This window comes from Bos indicus x Bos taurus, chromosome 15 (assembly GCF_003369695.1).
Source record: "Bos indicus x Bos taurus breed Angus x Brahman F1 hybrid chromosome 15, Bos_hybrid_MaternalHap_v2.0, whole genome shotgun sequence".
In the NCBI taxonomy this organism is placed as follows: Eukaryota; Metazoa; Chordata; class Mammalia; order Artiodactyla; family Bovidae; genus Bos; species Bos indicus x Bos taurus.
The window spans coordinates 52,792,433-52,806,921 of NC_040090.1; the positions used below are offsets into that span (position 1 = coordinate 52,792,433).

General features: G+C 48.9%; 1 protein-coding gene across 1 annotated transcript in view; it reads right to left on the reverse strand.

Annotated features, from left to right (window-relative positions):
- GRIK4 (glutamate ionotropic receptor kainate type subunit 4) overlaps positions 1-14,489 on the reverse strand; it is a 502,860-nt gene that overhangs the window by 103,927 nt on the left and 384,444 nt on the right. The window contains 1 exon segment of the mRNA XM_027563462.1: positions 14,110-14,214. Within this exon segment, the coding sequence (XP_027419263.1) occupies positions 14,110-14,214 (105 nt within the window).

Below are 14,489 nucleotides of genomic sequence, written 5' to 3' on the forward strand. Positions count from 1 at the left end.
CCTGAAAGTTCCAGGTAGGTGTATAATGCAGCATAGTTTTCAAAGGGCTTTGGGGGAACGCCAGGAAGAGACAGTCCCGAGAGGTACAACATAAAGAGGCCTGGAAAGGTGATTGTAGGAGAGCACTGGAAGCCTGGCTGCCCAGGTATGAAAATGAAGCAGGTGGTCAGCTATGAGGAGGATGCTGGGAAGGCCGCTCTCCCACCTGCCAGGAGTCAGCTCTCTCTGAGCCCATGCCTGGCATCCTTTCACTAGAGAGCATGGTCTGAGAGCTGGTCAACATGGTGTCAAAATGTTAACACATTATTATTATTATTCAATTCAACAGCTATTTATTGAGCCAGTCAGCTGCACACACTACTTACTTACACCTCAAATATTGCATATTGTTCCAGACACCACTCTTTTAGTGGAGCATAGACTAACTGGAGTGTGTTCCAAGCACATGTCTTCCCTCTTGGCTGAACTCATTACAGTTGGTTCTCATTATTCATCGTAGTTTTGTTATAACGTTGCCACAAACACTAAATTAGGGAGACTGAACCATTTCTCCTCGGGAAAAAACAGGGTTATGTTCCTATGAGTCTCCAGTTACATTTTGATCAACCAATTAACACATAACCTCGATTTATGTGTGTTTCTGCTGATAGGTATCTTATTTAATACTTACTGTTGATTCATTAACATTGACTGAAATCACATTCTAGAAGGAACAAGTAAAGGCAGTCATGGGAAGGATGGATGAGATGTGTGGACCCAAGAAATGGAATTAAGGACAAAAGGAAGAGGCTTCAGAAAAAAAAAAGAATTCCACCCAATAGATGGAGAAACTTTCTAACAGTGACAGCTTTCTAAGATGGAACATGCTGTCCCTATAAGTAGTGAGTTCTTTGAATGCACTGGAGGATTCAAGCACAGACTCTACTTCATGAGAACACCTTTGCAAGAATTCAAGCATTTGACTAGCACACTGGTCTGGAGGGTCTTATTAATCCTTTTGGCCTTGAGTGTGGGATCTAGATCACACTTCTACATCAGGGGAATCAGGAGCAAGGCCAGGGCATGAAGGGACAGATGAGGTCCTCGGACATTGTGAGAAAACGGGAGAACAGGAGTATGGGGGTAATGAATGCAGAAAGACAAAGTCACTGTAGGAAATCTTCAGCCATTCACGAGTTTGCTCATTTCTGGCCTTCTCTCCTGGCTGAACTCATGTTTGGTTCTCATAATTCATGGTAGTTGTGTTCTATAACATTACCACAAACACTGAATTAGGGAGACAGAACCATTTCTCCTTAGGGAAAAACAGGGCTAGGGTCCTATGAGCCTCTGGTCACATTTCCATCAACCAATTAACACATAATCTTGATGTATGTGTGTTTCTGCTGATAGACATCTACTTAATACATACTGCTGATTCATCAACATTGAACAACAGCACTAAACGTCATGCCTGAACAATGCTTTTCTAATGCCTGTATTTTCTCTGTAAGGCACACCGCAGCTTTCTTGCACTTAGGAACACTACACAGCACGTTGGCAGTAAGTGCAGGGGTCATTTTAAATAGCAAAATCACCAAGAAAAAGCACAAAAAGGTGAAAGATGTGACGCTGCAGAGACTATGAAAGAAATCCTTGTTTATAGTATGAGCCCAAAGAAGAAGGCAGAGTATTGCCTTGTTGGACCCCTGCTGGGAATATGCCAGGTGACCTGCTCAAATTTTTCCCTGCCACACACACATGTGTGAAAGCACCATGAGCCACACACTCATCTGTGAAAGCACCATGAGCACTACATTGGGGTTGTTGCTTTTGTTTAGTTGCTAAGTCCTGTCTGACTTTTTTGTGACCCCATGGACTATAGCCCGCCAGGCTCCACTGTCCATGGGATTTCCCAGGCAAGAATACTGGAGCAGGATGCCATTTCCTTTTCCAGGGGAATTTTCCTGACCCAGAGATCAAACCCTCATCTCCTGCATTGGCAGGCAGATTCTTTACCACCGAGCCACCAGGGAAGGATTGCATTGGGGTTACAAATATATTTTAGTGAGGAGACAGATTTGCAAATATGGAATCTGCAAATAATGAGGATCAACTGTATTCATCTGCACTCAAATGTTTGGCTCTCAGAAAGATGTGCCCAGACTTCCATCCTGAATCCCCAGTCTCTGGAATATGAAGTGGAGTTGGGCTTAGCCCTCAACACTCCTCCTGCCAAAGAGAACAAATCGACAGTGACTCTTTCCAGGGACTTTGGTGACCAGTAAGTACTCACTAGGGCAAGAATGGAGATGGGTTCATCCCACTTGGCTCTGGCTAAGGTCCTCTCCTCAGCAATGCTCTTAAGCAATCTGAAAGACTCTTCAACTAGCTTAGGGTTTCAGAAGATAAATTTCTCTGAGTAGGGCAGTGAGGATGCTCATATCATTTTTCTCTTTGGATGGAAATACTGATTTTGATGACTTCTTTTACCTACATCTCAACTCCCTCTTTTTCTTCATATGGTCAAAAATCTCACAGACATTCTTCTAAACATTTTGGAAGTCCATCAAACAAGCATGTCAGTATACACTCAGTCATGTCCGACTCTTTGAGACCCCATGGACTGTAGCTCCTCAGGCTCCTCTGTCCATGGGATTTCCCAGGCAAGAAGACCGGAATGGATTGCCATTTTCTTCTCCAGGGGATCTTCCTGACCTAGGGAGTCTCCTACGTCTCTTGCGTTGCAGATGGATTCTTTACTGCCTGAGCCATCAGGGAAGCCCAATCAAACCAGCATGGGGTGCAAGACAGAGAGTGTAAACATGAAGACTCAGCCTCACAGCCCTCTTTCGCCTCCTGAAGATGGAAGGTATTTCAAATTAGCTGCTGAGGAGAGCATTTATCAGAGAGCTCAGGCATGCTTGAGATTTTTCATTTTACAAGAAAATTACTGCCCACGAACACAACACAGTCAGGGCACGGAGAGTGCCTGGCTTCATCTGTTAACTCACCGGGTAGAGAAGTTCCTCAGGGAAGCAGTTGTACTAATAACACACAGCTTTGAGCTCTGAGCGGCAGATGCCAATTGAACTAACGGTTCTAATGAAGCATCTGGGCTGAAGGAAGCTGATCATGCCCCATCCTCCAGGAGTCAGGGGAAGGCTGAGAAGGCAAGAGGGCAGAGGAAGCTTTCAGGGATGGACTGAGGATGATCCATTGCTGCTCCCAGACAGACACAGACTGTGGGTGGGAGATGGCGTGTGGCTGGGCCTCACGGAGCTCCAGGAAGATGGGGTGCTTTTAGGTGGGGGAGGACAGTGGTGTCAGCAGCTCTTGTCTGGACAGGCCCCAGGCATCTTGGGGATTCTCCCAGGAGTAGAGCAGTGACTTCCAGTTTTCATTTTCACACACACTCAGAAACTCTGCAGAGTGGAATTGCTCATACCAGCGCATGAGGGAGTGGATGAAGGACAGAGGTTGGGGGCAGAAGAAGGAGAGGGGAAGGTGGGGGAGGGCTGTGGGGAACCCATCCTGGAGCGGGGAGGGGTCGGGGTGGGCAGCTGGCAGAATTTATTTCCACTAAGCCTGGCTGGCACGGGCTGGCCCTTGCAGCCCTCTTGCAGGACTCTGGAGTTGCTGCAGGAGTGATATGAGCATATGGCTTGGTCCTGCTTCGTCTCATTCTACTCTGAAGCAGGTGAGAAGTGAGATCCCAGGAATACTGCATGCATAGAGAGAGAAATATAGGAGTAGACATCTCCACAAGACACCCGAACCAAAATGTGCACAATAGAGGAGAATCCTCAACGCACATCTATGAAAAATATTCCATTCTGTTCTCACCACAATTTGATGATTCACATAAAGCAGATACTATGATGACCATCATTCCTGTTTTACTGAGGATGCAATCAAGGAATGGAACGCTGGGAGCTATGAGAGCTCAGACTCGGTCTGAGCCCTTCCACAATCCCATAGTGGCCGCCCTGAACACAGCTCCTTCTCACCTCCCTGAATTTTCCATTCCCCTTGGCCCACCTGCCTGCACTCCCCACACCTCTGGCCTGGAGCCTGCCCTGCGTCTCATCAGAGTTGAGGGATGTGGGCTGCTTCCTGAGACTAAATTAGCAGCTCTCCCTGGCTTGAGCTGGCTGAAGAGGCACGGGAAGCCATCACTCAGAACTGGCAAACTTCCCCAGGCTGAGTTCAGGCAGGATACGTGATCGGGCATATTACAAGAACTAGATTTCAAACACAGCCCTTTAAAATCCCATTCCTCTGCCCAAAAGCAGCCCCCTGTTTGAAATTTCAAGTAGCTCTAATTTGTTTGCTGGTTGACGTGTGAATAAGCATCGGCAGTCAGTGACTTTTCCATCAAAGCTGACAAGCAGGAAGCCCCTGTGCTTTGGGAGGAAGAGCCAGAAGTCTGTGGGCCAGGGAGGTGGAAGGAGAGGAGGCCCTCAGGTGATACCCTCCCGAAGCCAGCTCATCTGCCCCTTGGCTGTCAGTCATCGTGAGGGAGGCCAGGAGCACCAGATGCCCTCATAGGAGGGGGTGCTTAATATTAATAGACTTCTAATGAACCAGAGGACTATTGCTGTTAAGAGAACTGAAGCAAATGGAAAGGGAGAAACGTATCAATGATTGGAGGGACTTCCACTCCAGTTTTCAAATTCCAGCTGCCAATGGGGAAGCTTGTCATGTGAAACCTCTCTTGAACAAATGAGGAACACTGGACAAAATCCTAGGTCCCCAGGCTCCCTGCCCACTTCCCGGGTCCCAGCCCTGGGCTCCGCACACCGTAGTCCCTTATTCATGGATGCATCCTTTTTCCCAGCCCTTGCTGAGTCTCACACCCAGCTGGGTGGTCCTCGGCTGTAGTCATGGAGTCCTCAAGGAGGCTTGTCCCTCCCCGAACCTGGAGTGACAGCAGTCCAAGCGTGCTACAGAAGAGGCAGCCACAGGGAGCAGGTGAAAGGAGTGCCCGGAGACTCCTGAGGGCTTCCCTGGCGGTCCAGTGGTTAAGAATCCACCTGCCAAGGCAGGGACATGAGATCGATCCCTGGTCTGGGAAGATCTGACATGCTTTGGGGCAGCTGAGATGGTGCACCACAGCTACTGAAGCCAGCACGCTGAGAGTCTGTGCTCCGCAACAAGAGAAGCCACCGCGGTGAGAGGTCCGAGCACCACAACTACAGAGTAGCCCCTACTTGCCACAACTAGAGAAAGCCTGCCGGCAGCAGTAAAGACTCAGTGCAGCCAAAACTAAATAAATTAATAGATTAATTAATTAATTAAAAAAGACTCCCTGAGAAGGGGCTCTGTGATCTGAGCTCTGGTGTCAGCAGGAGTAGCCCAGTGAGAAACGGGATTGAGGGTGCAGGCGCGGGTGTGAGACAGCCGGGTCTGTTGTGCACTAGGGCGAGGCGTCAGAGCGGTGGGGGAGGCTGGTCAGAGAGCAGGCTCCCGGCAGGCAGGGCCCAGCACGTGACAGGCTTGCAGTGAAGCTGCCATTTGCCCTGAAAGCAAACGGGGGCCACTGTGGGGTTTTCAGCCGAGGACTGATGTTTTCTCCTGCCTCCTCTAGTGGGAAAGTTGGACTTGATAACCTGTCAGGTCTCCTCCAACCCTAAGAATTTATAAAGTTCCGGGAGATGCTGACAACTGTTTTAAACCTCTCGCCAATTCCCCTTCTCCCAGCCCCTTCATTAAAAGGGAAAAGTGACTTCTCAGGAACCTTCAAAGCAGCCCCCAAACCACCAATCTCTATCTCCTCTCCCTCCTCTGGAGAACTGCTGCCTCAGAATTTCCTCATCAAAGGCCAAGTCGTGGGGAATGGCCTGCCAAGCAGACCCCAGCCAGCGCTCTCTTCAGGTCCATCCCTGCAGCAAGCGAGGCAGCTGATTTCTAGCAATCAATCCCCATTCCTGCGTGGCTGAGCCAGGACCCACTGAGGCAGCTTCAAAGGATCTGCATATTTATGATAAACTCCCTCCTCAGATGGAAAACACATTCGACAGTAGCAATCACTGCGCTCTCTGAGCGGCTTCCCTGACTGGCAACCTGTCTGAGCCTTAAAGGCTGTTCTCATTAGTGCAGGTGGGACCTGAGCTGTGTCAGAGGCTCACGCAAAGAGGAATGGGGGACAGAACACAGATGTGGGGGTGGGGCGACCTGTCCATGGACCTGTTCATGACTCCGTCCTCACTGTTCCTCCAAGGCCACGTGCAGGAAATGGCAACACAGACCATCATCTGACAGCGTGTTTTGGGGATTTACTATTGTTCTTTGCTTTGGAAGTGGGAGAAGCGATCTGGAGGGGGGACAGACTCCAGCAGGTCTGCTTAAGTTGCATCAAAGCAACAGACACTTCCTGGTCTTCTGACTGTGAGCGCCACGATAACAAGTGTAGCTGCCTTTACACTACTCAGTGATGTAGCCGAAGCACGTTCTAGAGTCAGAAACACTGGACCACCCCACCCAGACCTCCGTGGAAGACAGCAGATGTCCCTGTTTCGGGGTGGGGGGGTGGGGCTTCTGCAGGCAAGGGACAGCACAGGAGATCAAAGAGAGGCATCCTGTACTCCCAGCAACTGGTGAGACCTGCAGGGACTTCGAGAAGTTGGAGACTGGAGTCCCTGAACCTTTTAGAAGACATTGCATCCCTAATTCTCGGTTTGTAAGAGTGACTCACAAAAGCCGTCTTGCCCATCCTCCTGCCTCTGGTTAGCACTACACTCAAGTCCTTCCAGGAAATCAGGCCCTTGGAAAGCTGGGTTTGTATCAGCTTTGGAAAATAAAACATGGCTGCCGACTCACAGTGTTTTTATTTGCCTACTTCTGGCCATCTCTGCCAATCTCCATCTCCACACACACAGTTAAATGGATCCATGGTCCACAAAAAGGTGGCTCAGGACTGGTTTCCATGAAAAAACCACGTGAAAATAACTCTGTATATTTTGGAAGTGGTGACTAGGGGCAAGAGGAGTAGTTAATTAATTCCAAGGGCTGCCATGTGGTAAATAAAAATGGAACATTTTGAGTGAGGGAGGTGAAAGTCCCATGGTGCTCTCAAATATGTGCCACTTAGCTTCATCTGGAGCCTGGTCCCCACTTTAAAGTCTTTACTGAATTTGCTACAATATTCCTTCTGTTGTTTTATATTCTGGTTTTTGTGCCATGAGGCATGTGGGACCTTAGCCTCCGGATCAGGGATCGAACCCGAACCCCCTGCATTGGAAGACGAAGTCTTAACCACTCGACCACCAGGGAAGTCCCGGGTCTCATGTTTTAACAGAGCCCCAGACAAACCAAAAGGCATTTATGGTGAGAAATTCATCAACTGTGTCACACTGGGAATGGCTAGGGGCCACGGTTTGGGGAAAGAAAAAGTCAGCGGGACAGGACAACTCAAGCACTGGACAGTGACTGCTAATTTTTACCTTTCCTAAAAGATGAGTATCTCTGACTAATCTATCTTACATTTCCAGCCTTTGACACAAAGTAGGTGCTCAAAAAATTTTTTATGCTAAGTTTCAAAAAAGAATGAATGAAATCAAATCAAATTATGTTTAAGTATTTGAAGAGCTGGTAAAAAAGAGAGGAGAGAAAGCTGATTGTTCTGGGCTGCTTGATGGGGCAGGATTAGGAGGCAGGTTTTGACTCTGTGCCTGGAAGCTTCTGGAATGTGTCCCTGGGAGGCATTGAACTCCCCAGCCCAGGATGTGCTCAAGGAAAGGATGTGTGGCTGCTTTCCTCAGGGATGCTGTGGAGAACTTTCTTGCATTGGATTGGAAGATCAGACCAGAGGTCTCAAGGGTCTCCTCCAGCTTGTTCTGGGACATTCTTCAGAGCAGAAGGACCAGAGACCGTGAAAACAGCTACACCTGAATCAGCTCTTTAGTTTGGAACTAACTAGCTATGTGGAGAAGGAAATGGCAACCCACTCCAGTGTTCTTGCCTGGAGAATCCCAGGGACGGGGGAGCCTGGTGGGCTACCATCTATGGGGTCGCAGAGTCGAACACGACTGAAGTGACTTAGCAGCAGCAGCAGCTAAATGGATGGGGGCTTCCCAGGTGGTTCAGTGGTAAAGAATCTGCCTGCCAATGCAGGAGACACAGGAGATGAAGGTTTGATCCCTGGTCCTGGACGATCCCATGGAGAAAGGAAGGACAACCCATTTCAGTATTCTTGCCTGGGAAATCCCATGGACAGAGGAGCCAGGTGGGTGACAGTCCGTGGTGTTGCAAAGAGTTGGACATGACTGAACAACTGAGCAAAACAGCTCAATGGATGAGGACCATGATTTTCTCTCAGTTTCTTTACTTGCAAGATGGAGAGATTAGTTTTATGCATGGTTGATAAAAGGATGAGAAATTTCAAGTACACAAAACACCAGCACAGCTCACTGTGTAGCAGACCCCAGTAGAGGGTATCCATTCTCATTATGTCAGCAGAGTCAGCTTTCTATCTAACCATAGGCGAGCAGAACAGACTGGTATGCAAATCGAGTTTCAATAATCTTTGAGTTTAGCCAGGCCAGACGTTGAGGGGTTACCATCTTCACTGCACAGAGGGAGAGAGTTGAGGTGCCCTGTTGCGATGAGCCCATCGAAGAGTGTTGATCCCACCTCCCTGGCCTCATCCCTCCACCTCCTAGAGGCTTAATTAGAGCCTGTTAAGCCATTTCCGATCCTCAGATGAAAGGTGCACTCATCTTATTCCAGCCCTAACAAAGTCGCTGGGGGCCTGCTTAGAATCTCTGATCTTTAAACCAAGTTAAAATGAAGGAAATTAAGGGCCCATTGATGCTGTGCTTCATTTTTCCCCTTGCCTCTTTCAAATATGATTTCTCACAAATTAGGCAGGGAGATTATACTATTCTGATACCACCCAGGAGATCTTTTGGAAGATGGGGAGGGAGAATTTGGAATCGAGATAGGAGATCTCATACAGGCAAAACCTGGAGGCTGAAGCTAACAGACCTTGTCCAGGTTTGGGAAAGTTCCTTCCAGGACACTGTAGGGAACATTTTCTCCTAAACAGCCTCCAATGGAAGATCCACAGATGAAAAAACCCTGTCCAAACAGAATCAAAACAGTAATTTTTTTAAATGGTAAAAAAAAAAAAAAAAAAAGCCCTGAAATTCTAAAAGACTATTTTTTAAATGGTAATAATCCCTTAATCAGCCACTGGCAGGGACTATGGTATTTGGTTCAGACATTTTACCAATTACAACCCACTGGGTCCCTGCGTGGTGCTTTCTAAATAATCAAACCCAGCTCTTAACAGTCACTCGCCCAGACAGGAAGAGAAAGAACAAACCCAAATGAGAAGAGGCCATTACTAAAGCAAGCCCAGCCCAGCGGGTGCCCAGGAGCCAGGCGCCGTCCTGGTTTGGAGCAGGTGGCAGCAAGCTAAGGTGTTTTGATTTGGGGGCTTAGGGATTCCAGGAACGTGAGAAAAGGCAGGAGTGGGAGACCCATGAGCATGGACTTGGGAGTCAGACAAGCCTGAGTGTGAATTCCAGTTCTGCGCCCAGAGTCCTGGCTATTTGTGGACTTGGGCCAAGTTCCTTCGCAACCCTGAGCTTCGGTTTTCTCACTTGTCAAGTGGGAGTTTTATCTACCTTGAAGGGCTGCCCTCCACATCAGCAGTGACCTGTGCAAAGTGCCCATGTGCTGTTTGTGGTACCAAACAGGTCCTCAAGAGATGTTATTTCCCTGCTCCGTGTCACTCTCCCCTCCCCTGCCAGTATCACCGAGGATGGAGTTGGGAGAATAGTACAGCAGTTATACTGACATACCCCTGACATTTCTCCTACCCTGGAAGAGAAGCCCAATTAATTACCAGTCCCTAAACCGTCTCTTCATCCTGTAATAAGCAGGGGAAGGACACCTGTCAAGAGACGAAGACTGGGTCGGTGATTGGGATGGGACCTGGGGACCAGAGCTGCAGAGCTACATCTGTGCTCATGATACATCCTGCAGAGTTCTCACTGCTACTCATGGAACATGAGCCAGACAGGCGAGCAGCAAGACGGTCACCAGATTTGTTGAAGGGAAATGGGTAACAGAAGACGATTACTCTGATGCACTTTATAAGTCCAATCAAGGATGTGTGTCCCTTGGGGTAGCTGAAGGTCAAAAAAATACTATCCTATTTAATGGTCACTTCTGCAGCAGGTTCCATTCAATATTAGCTCAAAAAAGATGAGGGTGAGATACAGGGGGTGTCAAGCCTATTCTTAGAGGCTGCAGTGTGTATTTGTCAAAGGTGAGCCTGTGGACTGGGGCTTCCCAGATGGCTCAGTGGGTAAAGAAGGTGGCACAGTGGTAAAGAATCTGCCTGCCAATGCAGGAGACGGGGGTTCAATCCGTGGGTCAGGAAGATCCCCTGCAGGAGGAAATGGAACCCTCTCTGTTATGCTTGCTTGGAAAATTCCATGGTGGGCTATACTCCATGGGGTCGCAAAGAATCAGACATGGCTGAGCACAGGGCTTAGGAACATACATTTGAAGGCAAGCACGATGGGTCATTCTTGCATACACCTGGGTTTGAGAAGCCCTACCCTCCACAAGTGCTGTAGAAGATGGGGCAGCAGCCGTCTCTGAGCAGAACCCCTTGCTGGGCTGGGCTGGGGTCGAGGGGTAGGTGCCGGTGGCTGGAGATGCTGCTGTCTCCTAATGACTCAGGCAGCTCTGCAGCCCGGCAGCTGGGAAAAGCAGCCTGAGTGGCGGCTGGTGGAGAAGTGGAGGTAAGGTGAAAAGGTACTCTGAGGCTAATGAGCTGTTCTTCAAGTGGAGGGTGGGATCAGGGCCAACAGCCAACTCTGCCACGGCAGGTGTCGCCTGGTAGAAGTGGGTTCTTTCTGGGGAGCATTAGAAAGCAGGGCTGAAGGCCAAAGAAAGTTTTTCAAAGCCTGAGCCTGGGCTTTCTGTGGACTGAGCCTGGGTTTGGCATCCTCATTGTTCTCCTAACTTCCGTTTTTCTTATCCCCTCTTTTTCCTGACCCTGTTTTACTTTTCCTGTAGCCCTTACCTCCACTGATGTATTATATAGTATTTGTTTGCCTCCTGTCTGTCCCCTACTGGAATACATGCTCCTCGGAAGCAGACACTAAGCCCATTTTTAACCTTTGTCTAGAAGACAGCTTGGCACATTACAGGAACTCAATATGTATATATGTACATATATACACATATATATGTATATATAGATATATTGGAGAAGGCAATGGCACCCCACTCCAGTACTCTTACCTGGAAAATCCCATGGATGGAGGAGCCTGGTAGGCTGCAGTCCCTGGAGTCTCTAAGAGTCGGACACGACTGAGCGACTTCACTTTGACTTTTTGCTTTCATGCATTAGAGAAGGAAATGGCAACCCACTCCAGCGTTCTTGCCTGGAGAATCCTGGGGACCGGGGAGCCTGGTGGGCTGCCGTCTACGGGGTCGCACAGAGTTGGACATGACTGAAGCGACTTAGCAGCAGCAGCAGCATAGATATATATATCTGTGATGATTTAGTAGCTAGGTCGTGTCTGACTCTTGCGACTCCATGGACTATAGCCCACTGGGCTCCTCTGTCCATGGAATTCTCCAGGCAAGAATAGTGGAGTGGGTTGCCATTTCTTTCTCCAGGGATCTTCCCAATCCAGGAATCAAACCTGGGTCTCCTGCACTGCAGGCAGATTCCTTACCGACTGAGCTATGAGGGAAGCCCATATGTATATACTGCAAAAAATGAATAAACGTTCCTTACTTCACATCCCTCACTGGGACTCAGGAAGTCAGCCTGACAATTTGCCTACAGATGGGAGGCTTCCTTTGTTCGGGAATTATGAGCCCAAGGGCACGATTTGAGTTTAATAACCTGAAATTGCACTTATTTTTTCCATGTCAGTCTCTTGCCAGACTGTAGGCTCTCTCAGTGCAGGAACTGTGTCTTTTCCATTGCTTCCTCCATGCCCAGCCCGGTGCCTGACACCCAGGATAGGCTCACAATCTGTGACAGCCGTGAAATGACCATTTTGTGATCCTCCATCCCTTAGTTTCTGACTGCCTACCTCACTCCCAGCCCATTTGGGAAGTTATGAAAAACAGTTGCTGATGTCACTGCTTCAAGATCACGGCGCTCCAGCCCTGAGCTAAGAGCAGTCGTTAACATAGCTTCTCTCAGTCTGGGACTCTTGCCTTTTACTTTATTGTGTTCCCAGAAGGGTGATCTGCCCTTGTAGTCGAGCATAATTGCTTTCCTCCTAGAAGGAACTCCATTGGCCCTGGTGAGACAGGCTGAATCAGGGTCTCTCAGACACAGGGACCAAGTGGAAGGATGCAGGTGTGATGGCCCTTCTAGCACAGCCCAGGGTGCCACCCAGATCACCTTTGGGGTCTGTTCCTGGGTCCTCCACGAGGTCTACCCAATCAGACACTTGTGGGGTGGAGTCCAAAAAATCTGCATTTTCCACAAATTGCCAAGGTGATTCTGATGCATAATTTGTCATAATGGTTAAGAACTTGGGCTTTAGAGTCAGAAATGCTTGAATTCAAAACCAACTGCCATGGCTACATTGTTCAAGATCAAGTCAGTCTGTCTCCTGGAGCCTCAGTTTCCTCACTTGCAAAATGGGGATTAATAAGAAGTAACTACTTTGTGGGATTAAAAGGGAAAATATGAATGACATATTCTGTGTGGTAAATGGCTCATGGTTAGAGTTTCATGAACGAAAACCCCTATAATGATGATGATGGTGGAGCAGTGAAAATGATAGAGATGGTGGTGGTGGTGAAGATGATGGTGGTGGTGGTGGTGAAGGTGATGATGGTGGTGGTGGTAGTGATGAAGGTGATGGTGGTGGTGGTGGTGAAGGTGATGATGGTGGTGGTGGTGGTGGTGAAGGTGATGGTGGTGGTGGTGGTGGTGATGAAGATGATGGTGGTGGTGGTGGTGGTGGTGAAGGTGATGGTGGTGGTGGTGGTGAAGGTGATGGTGGTGGTGGTGGTGGGGATGAAGATGATGGTGGTGGTGGTGGTGAAGGTGATGATGGTGGTGGTGAAGGTGATGATGGTGGTGGTGGTGGTGATGAAGATGATGGTGGTGGTGGTGGTGAAGGTGATGGTGGTGGTGGTGGTGATGAAGATGATGGTGGTGGTGGTGGTGAAGGTGATGGAGATGGTGAGATTGATGGTGCAGATCGTAGGGATGGTGACCATGAGGATGATGGTGCTGGGCGTGGTGGTAAAGATGATGGTAGAGGTGTTGGTGACGAAGAAGATGATGATGATTCTTCTTAATCTCCTGGAAAGGTGATTCTGCAACCTCTTCAGTGGTATGTTTCCTTAGCCACTCTGATAGTCAGGAGGCTCTTCAATATGTCTGCTTCCTGCTATAATTAGTGCATCATTTTCTACTTCTAATGTTTTCCTAAGGTTGGAAGAAGGCGACACTAAGAATAAAGAATTTACTAATAGAGTGATGGAGAGGTTGGGAGACCTTCAGAGAGGCACTTGGAGTGACTGCCAGAATCCCTGCTTCCTCTGATGTAAGAGAATCGGAGGAAAGGAGAGTGAGAAGGTTAATGCAGGAGGATGAGAGAGGCGGGGCGAGCTGAAAGGAGCTCCAGAGGTCGAAGCATCCCTGAGTTGGACAGGGAGCAGCCAGGAGAGAAGGGGTGTGATTGGCATGGCAGGGGGCAGAGGTGGGTTGGTCAGAAAAGAGCTGACAGGAGAGAACTGAACACTGAAGGGATTCCTCAAACCCCACGGGATGGGATCTGATCCGTATGTGACCAGCAAGCCACCTGGAAACTAACACTGGTGCCAGGATTAGGGCGAGATTCAGGAAGCAGAATAATCCACATGTTAGAATTCTCTCCTTATACAATGCCCCCTTCTCTGCCCTCTCCCACTATGAAGCACAGGTGCCTCCCTCTTGGTGTTCTGCTGGGGCTGTGACCCCTGATCCACACTGGCTGATCCTGGTGCGGGAAGAGGAGATGCCTTGCACTGGACACCGCCTGCTGCTCTGGGGATGACAGCAGGAGGTCATCCTGAGTGCCAAGGAGAAATGGGCTGGGGACAGAGATAGCAGCAAGGAGGAGGGATCTGCCAGCAGGCTCGGCTTACCTGCCGGAAACCATTCCTTGTGAACTGCAAGATTTTCAAGGCATAGTTGGACCTCTGGCCTTTGCTGTTGAATTCAATGTGGCCGGTGAGACCTTCCAATTCTACCTGTCCAAGAGAGAGTGAGTTACAGCACCAAATAGGCCCAGCCTTCCATGTGGCCTGGAGCAAGCATTCCACCATTCTAGTGAAGGATGCACAAGAGAGGGGAAGCCATCAAGATCCATTCTCCTGTCCACCTCTCGGCCACAGGATCTTGAGACTATGAAAATGATGTCTCTGGAACCAGTTCAGACTTTTGCTCCACACTCAGTGACCTCACAGCTGCTGCATAAACCAACTCGGTACTGAGATGCTAGTTTGAACTCAGATCCCCCGGAGCT